Source organism: Pseudophryne corroboree, chromosome 9, assembly GCF_028390025.1.
Source record: "Pseudophryne corroboree isolate aPseCor3 chromosome 9, aPseCor3.hap2, whole genome shotgun sequence".
Lineage (NCBI taxonomy): Eukaryota > Metazoa > Chordata > Amphibia > Anura > Myobatrachidae > Pseudophryne > Pseudophryne corroboree.
In genome coordinates, this window is record NC_086452.1 from 431,997,915 (window position 1) to 432,016,904 (window position 18,990).

The 18,990-nt window shown below is 48.1% G+C and overlaps 1 protein-coding gene across 2 annotated transcripts in view; it reads left to right on the forward strand.

The window, feature by feature from the left end:
- The window catches only part of SHQ1 (SHQ1, H/ACA ribonucleoprotein assembly factor), a 216,751-nt gene that overhangs the window by 68,388 nt on the left and 129,373 nt on the right, over nucleotides 1-18,990 (forward strand). For both annotated transcript variants that reach the window (XM_063941032.1, XM_063941031.1), the window contains exon 6: nucleotides 8,015-8,127. In XM_063941032.1, the coding sequence (XP_063797102.1) occupies nucleotides 8,015-8,127 (113 nt within the window). The remainder of the gene's footprint in view (nucleotides 1-8,014; nucleotides 8,128-18,990) is intronic.

Consider the following 18,990-nt stretch of genomic DNA (forward strand, 5'->3'; position numbering starts at 1 on the left):
GTGTGCTGGCATACTCTCTCTCTGTCTCCCCAAAGGGCTTTGTGAGGTCCTGTCCTCTGTCAGAGCATTCCCTGTGTGTATGCGGTGTGTCGGTACGGCTGTGTCGACATGTTTGATGAGGAGGCTTATGTGGAGGCGGAGCAAATGCCTGTAAATGTGATGTCACCCCCTGCGGGGTCGACACCTGAGTGGATGGTTCTGTGGAAGGAATTAAGCGACAGTGTCGACTCCTTGCATAAAAGGTTTGACGACATACCTACTATGGGACAGCCGGCTTCTCAGCCTGTGCCTGCCCAGGCGTCTCAAAAGCCATCAGGGGCTCTAAAACGCCCGCTACCTCAGATGGCAGACACAGATGTCGACACGGATAATGACTCCAGTGTCGACGACGATGAGACTAATGTAACTTCCAATAGGGCCACACGTTACATGATTGAGGCAATGAAAAATGTGTTGCACATTTCTGATGTTACCCCCGGTACCACAAAAAAGGGTATTATGTTTGGAGAGAAAAAACTACCAGTAGCTTTTCCTCCATCTGAGGAGTTAAATGACGTGTGTGAAGAAGCGTGGGCTTCTCCTGATAAGAAACTGGTAATTTCTAAGAGGTTACTAATGGCGTACCCTTTCCCGCCAGAGGATAGGTCACGCTGGGAAACATCCCCTAGGGTGGATAAAGCGCTCACACGCTTGTCAAGAAGGTGGCACTACCGTCTCCGGATACGGACGCCCTGAAGGAATCTGCTGATAGAAAGCAGGAGGCTATCCTGAAGTCTATATATACACACACAGGTGTTATACTGAGGCCAGCTATTGCGTCAGCATGGATGTGCAGTGCTGCAGCTGCGTGGTCAGATTCCCTGTCGGAAAATATTGATACCCTAGACAGGGACACTATATTGCTAACCGTAGAGCATATTAAAGACGCACTTTTATACATGAGGGATGCACAGAGGGATATTTGCCGGCTGGCATCCAAAATTAGTGCAATGTCCATTTCTGCCAGGAGAGGGTTATGGACTCGGCAGTGGACAGGAGATGCAGATTCCAAAAGGCACATGGAAGTTCTGCCTTATAAGGGTGAGGAGTTGTTCGGGGATGGTCTCTCGGACCTCCTTTCCACAGCAACAGCTGGGAAATCTACATTTTTACCCCATGTTCCCTCACAGCCAAAGAAAGCACCGTATTATCAGGTACAGTCCTTTCGGCCCAATAGGGGCAAGCGGGTTAAGGGCGCGTCCTTTCTGCCCAGAGGCAGAGGTAGGGGGAAAAAGCTGCAGCATACAGCCAGTTCCCAGGAGCAAAAGTCCTCCCCCGCTTCCTCTAAGTCCACAGCATGACGCTGGGGCTCCACAGGCGGAGCCAGGTACGGTGGGGGCCCGTCTCAAATATTTCAGCAATCAGTGGGCTCGCTCACGGGTGGATCCCTGGATCTTTCAAATAGTATCTCAGGGGTACAAGCTGGAATTCGAAACGTCTCCCCCCCGCCGTTTCCTCAAATCTGCCTTACCAACCACTCCCTCAGGCAGGGAGGCAGTGTTACAGGCAATTCACAAGCTGTATTCACAACAGGTGATAGTAAAGGTGCCCCTACTTCAACAAGGACGGGGTTACTATTCCACAATGTTTGTGGTACCGAAACCGGACGGTTCGGTGAGACCCATTTTAAATATGAAATCCTTGAACACATATATAAAAAAATTCAAGTTCAAGATGGAATCGCTCAGGGCGATTATTGCAAGCCTGGATGAGGGGGATTACATGGTATCAATGGACATCAAGGATGCTTACCTGCATGTCCCCATTTACCATCCTCACCAGGAGTACCTCAGATTTGTGGTACAGGATTGTCATTACCAATTCCAGACGTTGCCGTTCGGTCTATCCACGGCTCCGAGGGTCTTTACCAAGGTAATGGCCGAAATGATGATACTCCTTCGAAAGAAGGGAGTTTTAATTATCCCGTACTTGGACGATCTCCTGATAAAGGCGAGGTCCAGGGAGCAGTTGTTGGTCAGGGTAGCACTATCTCGGGAGGTGCTACAACAGCACGGCTGGGTTCTAAATATACCAAAGTCACAGCTGATCCCTACGACACGTCTACTGTTCCTGGGGATGGTTCTGGACACAGAACAGAAAAAAGTGTTTCTCCCGGAGGAGAAGGCCAAGGAGCTGTCATCTCTAGTCAGAGGCCTCCTAAAACCAAAACAGGTGTCGGTGCATCACTGCACGCGGATCCTGGGAAAGATGGTAGCTTCCTACGAAGCAATTCCATTCGGCAGGTTCCATGCAAGAACCTTTCAGTGGGACCTATTGGACAAGTGGTCCGGATCGCATCTTCAGATGCATCGGCTGATAACCCTGTCTCCAAGGACCAGGGTGTCTCTGCTGTGGTGGCTGCAGAGTGCTCATCTTCAAGAGGGCCGCAGATTCGGCATACAGGACTGGGTCCTGGTGACCACGGATGCCAGCCTTCGAGGCTGGGGGGCAGTCACACAGGGAAGAAACTTCCAAGGACTATGGTCAAGTCAGGAGACTTCCCTGCACATAAATATTCTAGAACCGAGGGCCATTTACAATGCCCTAAGTCAGGCAAAACCCCTGCTTCAAAACCAGCCGGTACTGATCCAGTCAGACAACATCACGGCGGTCGCCCATGTAAACCGAGAGGGCGGCACGAGAAGCAGGATGGCGATGGCAGAAGCCACAAGGATTCTCCGATGGGCGGAAAATCACGTGTTAGCACTGTCAGCAGTGTTGATTCCGGGAGTGGACAACTGAGAAGCAGACTTCATCAGCAGGCACGACCTCCACCCGGGAGAGTGGGGACTTCATCCAAAAGTCTTCCAAATGATTGTAAGCCGTTGGGAAAGGCCACAAGTGGACATGATGGCGTCCCGCCTAAACAAAAAGCTAGAAAGATATTGCGCCAGGTCGAGAGACCCTCAGGCGATAGCTGTGGACGCTCTAGTGACACCGTGGGTGTACCGGTCGGTTTATGTGTTCCCTCCTCTTCCTCTCATACCAAAGGTACTGAGGATAATAAGGAGAAGATGAGTAAGAACTACATTAATTGTTCCGGATTGGCCAAGAAGAGCTTGGTACCCGGAACTTCAAGAAATGATCTCAGAGGACACATGGCCTCTGCCGCTCAGACAGGACCTGCTACAGCAGGGGCCCTGTCTGTTCCAAGACTTACCGCGGCTGCGTTTGATGGCATGGCTGAAGGAAAAGGGCATTCCGGAGGAAGTCATTCCTACGCGGATTAAAGCTAGGAAAGAAGTTACCGCAAACCATTATCACCGCATTTGGCGAAAATGTGTTGCGTGGTGTGAGGCCAGGAAGGCCCCAACGGAGGAATTTCAGCTAGGTCGATTTCTGCACTTCCTGCAGTCAGGGGTGACTATGGGCCTAAAATTGGGTTCCATTAAGGTCCAGATTTCGGCTCTATCGATTTTCTTCCAGAGAGAACTGGCTTCACTACCTGAAGTTCAGACTTTTGTTAAGGGAGTGCTGCATATTCAGCCCCCTTTTGTGCCTCCAGTGGCACCTTGGGATCTAAACGTGGTGTTGGATTTCCTAAAGTCACATTGGTTTGAGCCACTAAAAACCGTGGATTTGAAATATCTCACGTGGTCATGTTGTTGGCCTTGGCTTCGGCCAGACGTGTATCAGAATTGGCGGCTTTGTCATGTAAAAGCCCTTATCTGATTTTCCATATGGATAGGGCAGAATTGAGGACTCGTCCCCAGTTTCTCCCTAAAGTGGTATCAGCTTTTCATCTGAACCAACCTATCGTGGTGCCTGCGGCTACTAAAGACTTGGAAGCTTCCAAGTTGTTGGACGTAGTCAGGGCCCTGAAAGTCTATGTTTCCAGGACAGCTGGAGTCAGGAAGACTGACTCGCTATTTATCCTGTATGCGCCCAACAAGTTGGGTGCACCTGCTTCAAAGCAGACTATTGCTCGCTGGATCTGTAGTACGATTCAGCTTGCACATTCTGCGGCTGGACTGCCGCATCCTAAATCAGTGAAAGCCCATTCCACGAAGAAGGTGGGCTCTTCTTGGGCGGCTGCCCAAAGGGTCTCGGCTCTACAACTTTGCCGAGCAGCTACTTGGTCGGGGTCAAACACATTTGCAAAATTCTACAAGTTTGACAACCTGGCTGAGGAGGACCTAGAGTTTGCCCATTCGGTGCTGCAGAGTCATCCGCACTCTCCCGCCCGTTTGGGAGCTTTGGTATAATCCCCATGGTCCTTACGGAGTCCCAGCATCCACTTAGGACGTCAGAGAAAATAAGAATTTACTCACCGGTAATTCTATTTCTCGTAGTCCGTAGTGGATGCTGGGCGCCCATCCCAAGTGCGGATTGTCTGCAATACTTGTATATAGTTATTGTTTAACTAAAGGGTTATTGTTGAGCCATCTGTTGAGAGGCTCAGTTGTTATCATACTGTTAACTGGGTATTGTATCACGAGTTATACGGTGTGATTGGTGTGGCTGGTATGAGTCTTACCCGGGATTCAAAATCCTTCCTTATTGTGTCAGCTCTTCCGGGCACAGTATCCTAACTGAAGTCTGGAGGAGGGTCATAGTGGGAGGAGCCAGTGCACACCAGTAGTCTAAAGCTTTCTTTATAGTTGTGCCCAGTCTCCTGCGGAGCCGCTATTCCCCATGGTCCTTACGGAGTCCCAGCATCCACTACGGACTACGAGAAATAGAATTACCGGTGAGTAAATTCTTATTTTTATATCCCATCAACATGACCTCGACACACGCAACTTAGCCTACATGTGAACGAACAGCCGCAGTGGAGATGCGATAGTTGTGTAGTGCTCCGCAGATTTGGCTTGCCTTCAATTATAAATTGCCCCCTGACAGTGTGCCACAGATTTTGCAGCTAAGCTGCGCTAAAACTTTAATCCTAAATACTTAGTGAGCCAAGATGCAGAATTGAGGAAAAAAGTATCAAAATTGAGGAAAATGGCACCAAATTGTGTGGGAATTGCACCAGGTGTCTTGAGCCATATGGTGCAAATAGAATTGGGGTTTGAGGGACACATCTATATGTGGAACACTGCACAGTGAGCAGCAGAGAGCCAAAAGACAAAGTACTGGACATTCAAGAAACATAATGCAGAAGGCAGGCCTGGCTAACCTTTGGCTCTCCAGCTGTTGTGAAACTACAAGTCCCAGCATGCCCTTCTACACATTTGCTGTTAGGAAATGCTAAAACTGTGGCAGAGCATGCTGGGATGTGTAGTTTTACAACAGCTGGAGAGCCACAGGTTAGCCAGGCCTGGCATAAGGTGTAATAGGCGTCGTAGGGATTGTGATACATGGTAAATGGCTGCATAGGTGGATGATGTGTGAGCAGATGGCACGAGACAGGGCCCTGCCCTTGAGTGCTTACAATCTAATGGGGAAGGGCCATGCTGTGACAAGAGGGGAGTGGCACTGAGTGGTGGTAGATTGAAGACTTTAATGGGCCACAGGTAAAGTAATGGGGGAGAGGGGGGGGGGGGGGGGCGCACACTGCCAGCGTGTAGTGATGAGTCTGCAGTCGCTGGCATTGTGTTGCAATCAGGGCCGGTTCCGGGGCTTCGGGCGCCCCGGGCGGCATTAGGGGCGTGGCTTCATACAGGGGGCGTGGTCAGTTACGCCCCCTGTACTGCTGTAGGATGTGCGGTGCGCGATGACGTCATCGCGCACCGCACAGCAAAGGTCCTCTCCACGAAGGTAAACTAGACGCTAAGCGTCTAGTTCCCTTCGTGGAGAGGACCTTTGCTGTGCGGTGCGCGATGACGTAAACGCGCACCACGCATCATTACAGTGAAGGTCCTCTCCAGGAAGGGAAATTAGACGCGTAGCGTCTAGTTTCCCTTCACAGCGGGCAGCCCACGAAGGGAAACTAGACGCGTAGCGTCTAGTTTCCCTTCACAACGGAACGGACAGCGGGACAGCGGGCCACGGCAGCGGCGGGGCACCACAGCAGCAGCGGATCTTGCCATGGTGCGGCGCCCTCCGGATGGCGCCGGCGCCCTCCGGAAGGCGGCGCCCCGGGCAAAAGTCCTGCTTGCCCGTGGCAAGATCCGCTACTGGTTGCAATATAATTCCTAATGGTTGAGTTAATTATGTACCGGTATCTATACATATAGTAAAACTGTAAGTATTGTGTCTGTGCAAAGCAATTTGTTTTGAGAAATATATTTCTAGGGACTGTTTACAAACTATGGAGATTACATTTTTTTTTTTTTTGTTCGCAAAAACTACTGGATAAATTTGGATCGTGGTTTCACTATTGTATAGTTTAGTGACCTATAAAGAAACGGAGGTTCAGATCTTGATGTGACATCAGGGAGAGGAGCAATAGGGGAAAACCCAGACAATGACACTTGGCGTGTGCAGTGTGCAGGCTCCTCCAGTCCAAAATGACTATATGTATATAAATATAGAAAGTTGTTGTTCCGATCATGCTGCTGCGGAACTTGACTCCACCTAAGTTATGCTACGGAACCTGACTTAAAGTGACTGCTCTGCAGAGGCAGAGATTCTAACAGGATGTGGAGCTGGTGAGACTGTATTTATACCACGTATACCCTTCATCCCCAGCAGTTTTCCTTTTCAATTTAAGCACCTGCAGTTTCCTGTAAGCCCCTGTGACTTGTTTGATTGTCATAGCGAAGCAAATACTCAGGGCTGCAGGCGTAGATCTCCGAACCAGCTGCTTCTCCCATGGGCAGCTTTACGTGGCTTGCTCACGAGTTAGTAGCCCCAAGCATCTTTTTGTGTTAATTCCTGAAGGAAAAAAACTGCAAATATTTACAAAGAATTTTTGTGATCAATGTGTCCAATATAAAATTATACATCACAATATCAGATGGTACTACTGTCTTTGTAAAATTAGTTCCGCTCAGCAATAACACATCTGGACAGCTCGTAGGAATCTTTGCGCATCTCACTAATTGTAGCTGTAAATTTCACACCAAACTTTTAGGTTTGACTGTGACTATGGTTCGTAGTGTGTGTGTGTGTGTGTGTGTGTGTGTGTGTGTGTGTGTGTGTGTGTGTTCCATCAGGTGGGGAAGGAGGGCTATGTTGGGAATATTGCTGTGTAGTTTCGGATCGCAGTACAGAACTCTGAAATTACACCAATTTTATTCAAGGTAAGAGGCCTGTTATAATATATAGTACTGTATGTGTATTTTCCTAATACTCCAGTGGTCTCTTCAGCAAGATGCTACGGCATGTGCAGTTTACACATATGGGGTTGACCTGTCATGTATTTCTGTTTATGGAGGATGATAATAAGTTATCACCTAAACTAAATGACTCTTGTGTGTAGTGCATTGATAGTATGGTGGTCAATCTCGGGATCACGGGATCCCAGCCTAAAATTGGTCGGGATTCAATCCACGGGATTGGATCTTCCAATCCTGGGGATTTCGCACTGTGAACTGTGCGCACTGTGCAGCGTGACGTGAAGTCAGAGGTCACGCTGCGAAGTCAGCTGCTGGCCGGACCTCACCATCGCCCTGCACTGCCTCGCACCTCACAGCAAGTGGCCCACCTTCCCTTCCGTCCAGATTAGGGTGAGTTATCTGGGCTGGGCTGGGCAGGGGGAGTGGGACACATTGAAAAGAAGCCGAACTTGGGAATCTCGGGATTGATCATTTTTTCAATCCCGATTAACAGGATTAAAAAAATGGCCCGGGATTGGCCACCCTAATTGGTAGGTTGTACATAAATGATGACATTTGCAATACATTTTGTGAATTGTTTTTTTTTTTTTGTGCTAAAAACCTTTTTTCCAGTTTTAACTTGGAAATGTTTACAAATAAATGATTATATAAGACTTTGCTGTTTCAAGGGCTTTGCACGTGGATGTTTGTCTATCACTTATGTTTTTATATTAGTTTCCTGGCCTCTGTAATCTGTTTTATATACCTTATCTTTCATCCCTTTCAGCCTTTGTGTTTTCACCTGTATAACATACTGCACTCTGCTCTTTCAGGAGGAACTGAATGATGTTATTGACTTAAGAGATCCAGACGTCACCCCGGCCGCTGAGCGCACACACGGGCGTCTGGCAGCCGAAAAGGCCAAGTTTGACCCCGATCATTACCTGTAAGTGCCTTTTAATGTCTGCGAGACAGCATATTCCCCAGTAGGATTGACATCACTCTGCGGCTGGCTCTGGATTTGCTCCTTAAAGATCTGGTGTTTGACTTTTTTCTTTTTTTCTTTAACTGTTTTGTTGTTTGATTATACTTTAGCTTTATCCTCCTTTTAGGCTGTGGCGTAAAACACTATTGTTGAGTCACTGCTGCAAAAATATCTTGTAAAATGTAAAGGGGCTGCTTACAGAGGACTTGGATTGCCTGGTGTATATGTGCCTATTTGCAAACCTTTTATTATGCATATTGGGCCTGACTCAGGTCTGGTTGTAGCGGCGCACGCCACTAAGTACCAATATTCGGTACTTTGTGCCGGACGCAGTACGGATCACTGCTGCTTTTATGTAATCAGCAGCGATGGCTTCTCCAGCCACATTTGAATGAGGCCCATTACTTCATGTTCTTCTCGGCTATGTATTTATATCATCAAATTGTTTACTGCAGTGGACCCCAAACCCGATAATCAAGGCACCCTAAAGGGGGGTACACACGGAGAGATCTGTTCTTAAAATCTAAGCAATCTGGCTAGATTACTTAGATTGTAAGCACGGATCTCTTGTGTGTATGCCCCACAGCGCTAGCGATGCGCTTCCCACAATCTAGCACATCACTCATTTCACCGCTGGGTGAAACGACCGTGCACCCCCCCCCCCCCCCCCCGGGTGTGGTATGGAAGGTAGATAGTAACTAGGTCGATCACTATTGGTCGACAGGGTCTTTAGGTCGACATGGTCTAGGTCAAAAGGTCGACATGAGTTTTTTAATGTTTTTTTTGGTGTCGTTTTCTTTGTAGAGTGACCGGGAACCCCAATTAGTGCACCGTGTCCCCTTGCATGGCTCGCGAACAAGGTGCCTCGCTCCGCTACTGTTTTCGCTCGGCACAAATTACCGTTCCAATCGTAGTCCACATGGATCGTTAAGTATGAAAAGGTTCAAAAAAAGAAAAAAATCGTGAAAAACTCATGTCGACCTTTTGACCTGTCGATCTAGAACATGTCGACCTAGAAACCCTGTTGACCTAGTTACTGTCGACCTAGATAGTGTCGACCTAGAGACCGGATCCCCCACCCCTCGCTCAGCACACATTGCACTGTGCTGAGCGGGGGGAGAGATGTGTCCTGAGCAGTCACTGATAGATCACTCAGCACACATCTCTGGACATGTCTACTGGCCTTAACAGTCCAGGTTTTAAGGATATCCGTGGTAATAATTAAGCCGTCTGTGGTCAAACATGGATATGCTTAAAACTTGGACTGCTAGGGTATCTTGAGGGCCGAGTTTGGGAAACAGTGGTTAATTGTCATTGCTCCCTACTTATGAGGGTCTCTGCATTGATCACAGTAGTATGAATAAGACATCTCTGTGTCAGGACAGGAAATAAACTACTAAGCTAATATAAAGACATGGCTGAAAAACACAAAAGCGATTTTAGAATCTATTTCGAGATATTTGACAACGTGTGTAGGCTTGCAAAGAATGCCCGCCTGCCCAGTGGAGGATAGGAGGGTGAAGAGGTGAAATGTTACTATAAAGCACACTTACGGCACATAATAGTATGTCTTTCTACTTCGCCAAGGTGAAGGCAATTAAGCAAGTGTATGTGAGATGTGATGGTGTGTAATGATGCGAGATGTGATGGTGTGTAATGATCTGTGTGTTAATAGATGATTTGGAAAGCTATCTTTATCTTTGTGCATTAATTGGTGTAATGTTATAGCTCCCGGCCTGTGCTTCCTTTATTGGCTCATGGAGCTTGCTTTCCTCTATGCTCACTGAACCAGACCTGGCTGCCTACGCCTGCAGGCTCCATAGATAGAGATACCTGCTGCTAATGTTAATTTGCTGGACCAGACCTTTTCCCCCTATCCATCCAACGTCGCATCCCTCGGCATCAGCTGGTAACTTCTATTCTATCGTGCACTGACCTCTTAATAGGTCATTATAGTTCACTGTAGAACACTGAGACAATGCTGAAGAGCATGGTGGCTTTCTCAATGACTCAGACTGCCCAGTGCGGTGCATATGGCGGGAGTTTGAGCATTTGATAGGTGGGCATGGTCATCTCTGGATGATCTTCAGTGTAGAAATTGTGTTTGTATAAATATATATGGTAACGAGAATCACTAAATTCTCAATCCTGCCCCAATGCTGATATAAACCTTTCAGTGCGGCTCCCAAGAGAAATCTGGACAAAGTAATCCTCACACCTGATCCGTATCTTTAGGGGTCTACTAATTGTGCCAGATGGGAGAGAGACTTTTTTCAACACTTGTATCGTACGTAGCATTAAAAAATACAAACGTATAGCACCACGTGAGCCCCCTATATAAAGGGAAAGGGGTATACTTAATTATCATATTTAATATGTTAAGATTGGGGGCAACTAGTCGCCCAGATCTAACTACAGTTTGGCTGTGATTGGCACTTATTTTTCTCCTTTTCCCGTATCCGTTATTTCATGGAATACTGAAGACATATATATGTACACAGAAAGTCTGGCTATATATTTTTGGCATCTGCTACAAGCAGCGCATTTGAAGAAATCACAATTGTTCGTGTCTTCTTTGCGTGCTAAAAACTTCTGCCCCCACCACTGTCAGCACCAGTCTCCTTTCATACCGCAGTAAAAAGTACTTAGGGGATCGTGCTGGGAGGGAGCAGAACAGGGACCACCAAGATCCACTGGAAGCTGCCAGCTGTGTGCAATATATCCCACAGAAATGTCTTTATCCGAAGGTAGAACATATAAACAGAGTATACTTTCATTTATACCTCCTGCTCAGAACACCGAAGATAAAAGTTCCTTTAATTTGTGCTGAGCAAATATTTACATCCAGCAGTGCAGAGTACTTATAAATATGGCTAATAAATAAGATGAAGAGGACGGCACAAATGTTCTAGCTGGTGGGCTTTTGAGACAAATATATATAAAGACAGAGGGGTCTATTCACGAAGCAGTGAAAAGTTTGGAGAAGTGAGCCTGTGGTGAAGTTGCTCATGGCAACCAATCAGCAGGTCCATACATTTATACAGTATGCAAATTATAAACGTTACTTCAATGCTGATTGGTTGTCATGGGCAACTTCTTCTCCACACCCCAGAGTATGTTCATGTCAGTCACATTCCCTCCAAATGACACCAAATCACCCAACACAACCGCCCATCACTATTTTATTTGTCAATAATGAATCCAATTGTAGTAAAGAAATATAATCTACACAGTACTATAGGGGCAAACGCAGGGGGGAGGGGGGGGATCCTGTTGCCCAGAGGGGTTTCTGGGCAACAAGATTCTCCCCAGGCCCCCCATTTGCCCCTGTACTAAAGCAGAAAGTGTGTAATTGGAACACAGAATTGATTAAATTAATGTTTAATCAGATAAGTGGTCACCATGCAGAATGCTACACTATCTTTCATTTGGCAATTGGATGATCAAACCTGAAAATGTAAATTTTCAGATGAGGACGATAAAGGTAAAATACACGGATCTGCATTAACCAGACATTCCATGGACCTTCATTCTCCCTCATCATACAGTAATAATTTCTACTTTCACTCCTTACACTATCTTATTACCTCTAACGTAGTCTGTCCCCTCTATTCTCTCATCACCTGTCAGCCCCCTGCACCCAAATAACCCTTGCCCTTATATTTCTCTGACGTCCTAGTGGATGCTGGGAACTCCGTAAGGACCATGGGGAATAGACGGACTCCGCAGGAGACTGGGCACTCTAAAAGAAAGATTAGGTACTATCTGGTGTGCACTGGCTCCTCCCTCTATGCCCCTCCTCCAGACCTCAGTTAGAATCTGTGCCCGGCCAGAGCTGGGTGCTCCTAGTGGGCTCTCCTGAGCTTGCTAGAAAGAAAGTATTTGTTAGGTTTTTTATTTTCAGTGAGATCTGCTGGCAACAGACTCACTGCTACGTGGGACTGAGGGGAGAGAAGCAAACCTACCTGCTTGCAGCTTGCTTGTGGTTCTTAGGCTACTGGACACCATTAGCTCCAGAGGGTTCGAACACAGGGCCTGACCTCGATCGTCCGTTCCCGGAGCCGTGCCGCCGTCCCCCTTGCAGAGCCAGAAGACAGAAGAGAAGCGATGAAATCGGCGGCAGAAGACTCCTGTCTTCATTAAGGTAGCGCACAGCACCGCAGCTGTGCGCCATTGCTCCCACAACACACCACACACTCCGGTCACTGTAGGGTGCAGGGCGCTGGGGGGGGGGGGGGGGGGGGCGCCCTGGGCAGCAATAAAAATACCTTTGGCATAAAAATACACATAATACAGTCTGTGACTGTATATGTGTAAAACCCCCGCCATTTTTAGTCAGAAACAGGACAGAAGCCCGCCGCTGAGGGGGGCGGGGCCTTCTTCCTCAGCACACCAGGGCCATTTTCTCTTCACAGCTCCGCTGGAAGGAAGCTCCCCGGGCTCTCCCCTGCAGTATCCTGGTACACAAAGGGTGAAAAGAGAGGGGGGGGGCACATAAATTTAGGCGCAAAAAAAAATTGTATATACAGCAGCTACTGGGTAAACACTGAGTTGTAGTGTAATCCCTGGGTTATATAGCGCTGGGGTGTGTGCTGGCATACTCTCTCTCTGTCTCTCCAAAGGGCCTTGTGGGGGAACTGTCTTCAAATAGAGCATCCCCTGTGTGTGTGGTGTGTCGGTACGCGTGTGTCGACATGTCTGAGGTAAAAGGCTCCTCTAAGGAGGTGATAGAGCGGATATGTATGTGAGAGGGTGTCTCCGTCGACAACGCCGACACCTGTTTGGATATGTGTAAGTGCCAAGGTGAATTTATTGCACAAATGGTTAGGGAACAGACAGGAAATCTACCCATGTCTGTCCCTATGTCACAGAGACCTTCAGAGTCTCACAATGCTCACTATCCAAAATAACAAACACTGGTATCGACACGGAGTTTAACTCCACTGTCGACTACGATAATGCAAAGTTACAGCCAAGATGGCTAGAAGGTATTCAATATATGATATTGAAATAAAAGATGATTTGCATATCACTGATGACTCATCTGTCCCTGACACGAGAGTACACATGTTTAAGGGGAAGAATGCTGAGGTAAATTTCCCTCCTCTCATGAGGAAAAAGAGCGTGAATCTCCAGACAAGAGACGGCAGCTTCCCACAAGAGAATTCTCAGGCTGTATCCTTTCCCCACTAGGGCCAGGATGTGTTGAGAATCTTCCCCTAGGGTGTCCTGTTTGCACAGACGGTAGCACTTGCTATTCTCAGGGATCCTGCAGATAGCGTGCACATTCTAGTATACTACCCAGACCGGCGATTGTGTCGGCATGGGTTTATAGCGCTGTGGCAGCGTGGACAGGTACCTTATCAGCAGAGATTGAGACCCTAGTAAATATATTAAAGATGCTGTCTTAAGTGATAGATATATAGTTATAAAGCATGCCCAAAGAGACATGAGTATACTGGGTCCTAGAGTCAAAGCTATGTCGATCTCTGCTTGACGTGTCCTGTAGAATATGCATTGGACAGATGATGCCGACTTAAGAGGCATATGGAAGGCTGAGGATTGTGTGGAGAAGGGTTCTCGGGCCTGGTCTCCACAGCTATAGCTGGTAATTCTGCTAGTTTGCCTTATATTCCTGCACAGCCTAAGAAAGCACGACATTATTAAATGCAGCCTTTCGAATAAAGAAACAAGAAAGTCTGAGGTGCGTCCTTTCTTGTCAGAGCCGGGATCAACACAGCTAGTTCCCAGAAACAGAAGTCCTCCCCGGCCCCTACAAAAATCCACCTATGCCGCTGGGGCTCCACAGGCGGAGCTAGGCCCGGTGGGGACACGCCTTCGTAAGTTCAGCCACAAGTGGGTTCACTCCCTGTTAGGTCCCTGGGCAATAGATATTGTTCTCAGGGATACAAGCTGGACTGTGAGAAGATGCCCCCTCACCGACGGCCCTGCGGGCTTCCCCCCAAGAGGGGGAGCCAGTGTTAACTGCAATTCGTAAATTGTATCTTTAACAGGTGGTGGTCAAGGGTCCCCTCCTTCAACAAGAGGGTGTTATTATTCGACCATGTTGTAATCCCGAAACCAGACGGTTCGGTTAGACCCATACTGAATTAAAAATCCCTGAACATATACCTGAGAAGGTTCAAGTTCAAGATGGAATCGCTAAGAGCGGTCAGGGCAAGCCTAAAAAGAGGGAGACTTTATCGTGAATCGGGTCATAAGGGATGCATACCTTCATGTCCCCATTTATCCACCTCATTAGGCGTACCTCAGAATTGCGGTACGGGATTGTCATAACCAAGGTAATGGCGGATATGATTGTGCTCCTGCGGAAGCAAGGTGTCACTATTATCACGTACTTGGACGATCTCCTCATACAAGCGAGATCAAGAGAGCAGTTGCTGAACAGTGTATCACTTTCTCTGGAAGTGTAACGGCAACACGGCTGGATTCTATATATTCCAAAGTCGCAGTTGGTTCCTACAGCTCATCTGCCTCTCCTAGGCACGATCCTAGACACAGACCAGAAAAGGGTTTATCTCCCGATAGAGAGAGCTCAGGAGCTCATGACACTGGTCAGGAATCTATTAAAACCAAAACAGGTGTCAGTGCATCACTGCACTCGAGTCCTGGGAAGGATGGTGACATCATACGAGGCCATCCCCTTAGGCAGGTACCATGCGAGGACCTTCCAATGGGACTTACTGGACAAGTGGTCCGGATCACCTCTTCAGATGCATCGGTTAATCACCCTATCCCCCAGGGCCAGGGTGTCTCTCCTGTGGTGGCTGCAGAGTGCTCACCTTCTCGAGGGCCGCAGATTCGGCATTCAGGACTGGATCCTGGTGACCACGGATGCAAGCCTCCGAGGGTGGGGGGCAGTTACACAGGGAAGAAATTTCCAAGGTCTGTGGTCAAGTCAACAGACTTGCCTTCACATCAATATCCTGGAACTAAGGGCCATATACAACGCCCTAAGTCAACCGGAGATCCTGCTTCGCGACCAACCGGTTCTGATCCAGTCAGACCGCAGGGGTTCATGTAAACCGCCAAGGCGGCACAAGGAGCAGGGTGGCGAGGGTAGAAGCCACCAGAATTCTTCGCTGGGCGGAGAATCAAGTAAGCGCACTGTCAGCAGTGTTCATTCCGGGAGTGGACAACTGGGAAGCAGACTTCCTCAGCAGGCACGACCTCCACCCGGGAAAGTGGGGACTTCATCAGGAAGTCTTCACGCAGTTTGCAAATTGATGGGAACTGCCTCAGGTGGACTAGATGGCGTCCCACCTCAATAAAAAGCTAAAAAAAAGGTTTTAAGCCGGGTCAAGGGACCCTCAGGTGATAGCTGTGGTCGCACTAGTAACACCGTGGGTGTTCCAGTCGGTCTATGTATTCCCTCCTCTTCCTCTCATACCTAAGGGCTGAGAATTGTAATAAAAGGAGGAGTGAGAACAATATTCTTTGCTCCGAAATGCTCTCAGAGGACAAAGGGCTTCTGCCTCTCAGACAGGACATGTTGCAACAGGGGCCCTGTCTGTTCCAAGACTTACCGCGGCTGCATTTGACGGCATGGCGGTTGAATGCCGGATCATAGCGGAAAAGGGCATTCCGGATGCAGTTATTCCTACGCTGATAAAGGCTAGGAAAGACGTGACAGCAAGACTTTTTCACTGTATATAGCGAAAATAGGTTGCTTGGTGTGAGGCCGGGAAGGCCCTACAGAGGAATTCCAGCGGGGTCGATTCCTGCACTTCCAGCAGTCAGGAGTGACTATGGGCCTAAAATTAGGATCCATAAAGGTCAAGATTTCGGCCCTATCCATTTTCTCTCAAAAAGAACTGGCTTCACTGCCTGAAGTTCAGACGTTGTTCCGGGGGTGCTGCATATTCAGCCTCCTTTTGTGCCACCGGTGGCACCTTGGGATCTTAACGTTGTGTTGGATTTCCTGAAATCCCACTGGTTTGAGCCACTTAAGACCGTGGAGCTAAAATATCTCACGTGGAAAGTGGTCATGCTATTGGCCTTAGCTTCGGCTAGGCGTGTGTCAGAATTGTCGGTTTTGTCATGTAAAAGCCCTTATCTGATCTTCCATATGGACAGGGCAGAATTGAGGACTCGTCCCAATTTCTCCCTAGGGTGGTATCATCGTTTCATTTGAACCAGCCTGTTGTGGTGCCTGCGGCTACTAGGGACTTGGAGGATTCCAAGTTGCTGGACGTAGTCCGGGCTTTGAAAATTTATGTTTCCAGAACGGCGGGAGTCAGAAAGTCTGACTCGCTGTTTATTCTGTATGCAGCCAACAAGGTTGGCGCTCCTGCTTCGAAGCAGACTATTGCTCGCTGGATCTATAGCACGATTCAGCGGGTTCACTCTGCGGCTGGATTGCCGCATCCAAAATCGGTGAAAGCCCATTCCACAAGGAAGGTGGGCTCTTCTTGGGCGGCTGCCCCAGGGGTCTCGGCTTTACAGCTTTGCTGAGCTGCTGCTTGGTCGGGGTCAAACAAGTTTGCTAAGTTCTACAAGTTTGATACCCTGGCTGAGGAGGACCTTGAGTTTGCTCATTCGGTGCTGCAGAGTCATCCGCACTCTCCCGCCCGTTTGGGAGCTTTGGTATAATCCCCATGGTCCTTACGGAGTTCCCAGCATCCACTAGGACGTCAGAGAAAATAAGAATTTACTCACCGGTAATTCTATTTCTCGTAGTCCGTAGTGGATGCTGGGCGCCCGTCCCAAGTGCGGACTCTCTGCAATACATGTATATAGTTATTGCTTAACTAAAGGGTTATTGTTATGAGCCATCCGTTAAATGAGGCTCAGTTGTTGTTCATACTGTTAACTGGGTATGGTTATCACAAGTTGTACAGTGTGATTGGTGTGGCTGGTATGAGTCTTACCCTGGATTCCAAATCCTTTCCTTGTTGTGTCAGCTCTTCCGGGCACAGTTTCCCTAACTGAGGTCTGGAGGAGGGGCATAGAGGGAGGAGCCAGTGCACACCAGATAGTACCTAATCTTTCTTTTAGAGTGCCCAGTCTCCTGCGGAGCCCGTCTATTCCCCATGGTCCTTACGGAGTTCCCAGCATCCACTACGGACTACGAGAAATAGAATTACCGGTGAGTAAATTCTTATTATTACCTTCATACTGGACAACAGTAGGTCACACCTTGGTACGGGATGTGGTCAAAATCCTTGCGGTCGGGATCCTGACAGTCAGAAGACCAACAGCGGGATGCCAACCGAGTCTGGAGGTAAGTACTGAGGTTACGGTTAGGCACTAGTGGGAGGGTTAGTGTTAGGCTGTGGGGGTGGGGGAGGCTAGGGTTAGGCTGCATGGGGATGGGGGGGGGCAGTTAGGGTTAGGCTTCAGGAAGGGTGTATTAGGGGTGAAAATACTTATCGGGATGTGTCTGGATTCTGGCCGACGGGATCTTGGCTGCCGGGATTTCGTTAATACCACAATACCATCCAATCCGTCCATAATGCACCTATTTACTTTTAAGGACCCTTCCTTTTTTAATTCCTGAAAATTAGGACTTTCCTGTGAACAGCTGCTGTCTTGGCAGGTGGGCCTCTACTCCTCATTCCTTCTGCTCCAGCCAGCCCTCCTCTTAATGCACTTTCAGCCATGCTTACGCCACATTCCCTTTTCTGTACTCCCCAATCCCTCTCCCTCATTTTCCTTCTTTGACCTCTCCACATTTCCTTGTCCCGATCATACCCATTCATTTATCTTCCTATCTTCAGTCTCTCCTGTGCCCTTTTCTCTCATTCCATCGTCCGCTCCTCTTACTGTCCCTATTATTCTGTCTGTACCATTAAGCATGTTTATTTCATGTGTCCCTGCTCTGTTAATCTTCCGCCTTGCCTCCTGTCTTCCTCGTACCATCCCCCCCACCCCCCTTCTCAGTGTCGCTATGGCTACAGTACTCTGCATTTCTGTGGTATAAACCATGCACGCGGTCTTACGCTAATCTCTGCATACATCCCAAAGCCCCAGAGGGAGCGCTGTCCATCTATCACTTACTGGGCTCCGGCCCAGCTCTGACATTCTACACTAGGCTGCCTGGCTCACTATAATCTAGTTGATGAACACCAGAGGAATTCTCCACAGTTGCCGCTTACATCATTCATTCATCCACCAGCTGGAGCCGACTGGCCCGTCTCCTACTCAACTTCTATTCCGTTTTTCATCACAACGATGTCTGTCTATTAAGCATTGATGCAGAGTTGCTGCAGTGCATACACCATGGCCATTCAGTCTGATTGCACAGACTTTTACTTCTTATATATGTGTTTGTTATTTTGATAGCTGCTAATTATATATATACATCTGCAGTCCTGTTGCCAGTCCAATCCAGTGATTGGTGGACATCAATGATCGGCAATGTGTCTGGGAATCTGCAAAAAAACGCATGTTAAAAATTCCTGACTTGCCGATACCAGTTCTATTTTTCGGCAGAATTGGGGAATCGGAGGTTTCCAACATGTTAAATTTGCCCATCCCCCGACCCAGGTGTTACCCCGATTCTCTTCTAATGTATGGGATCCATAACACTCCTATCAAATGACTGTAAATAAAATATCGTATTGTGGCAGCACAGATGGTGTAGTGGTTAGCATTACTGCCTCACAGCACTGAGGTTGTGGGTTTGATTCCCACCATGGCCCTAACGGTGTGGAGTTTGTATATTCTCCCCGTTCTTGCGTGGGTTTCCTCCAGGTGCTGCAGTTTCCTCCCACAATCCAAAAATATACTGGTAGGTAACTGGCTCCCAACAAAAATAAACGCAAGCCTGTAAGTGTGTGTATGTGTATGAGCAGACTAGAT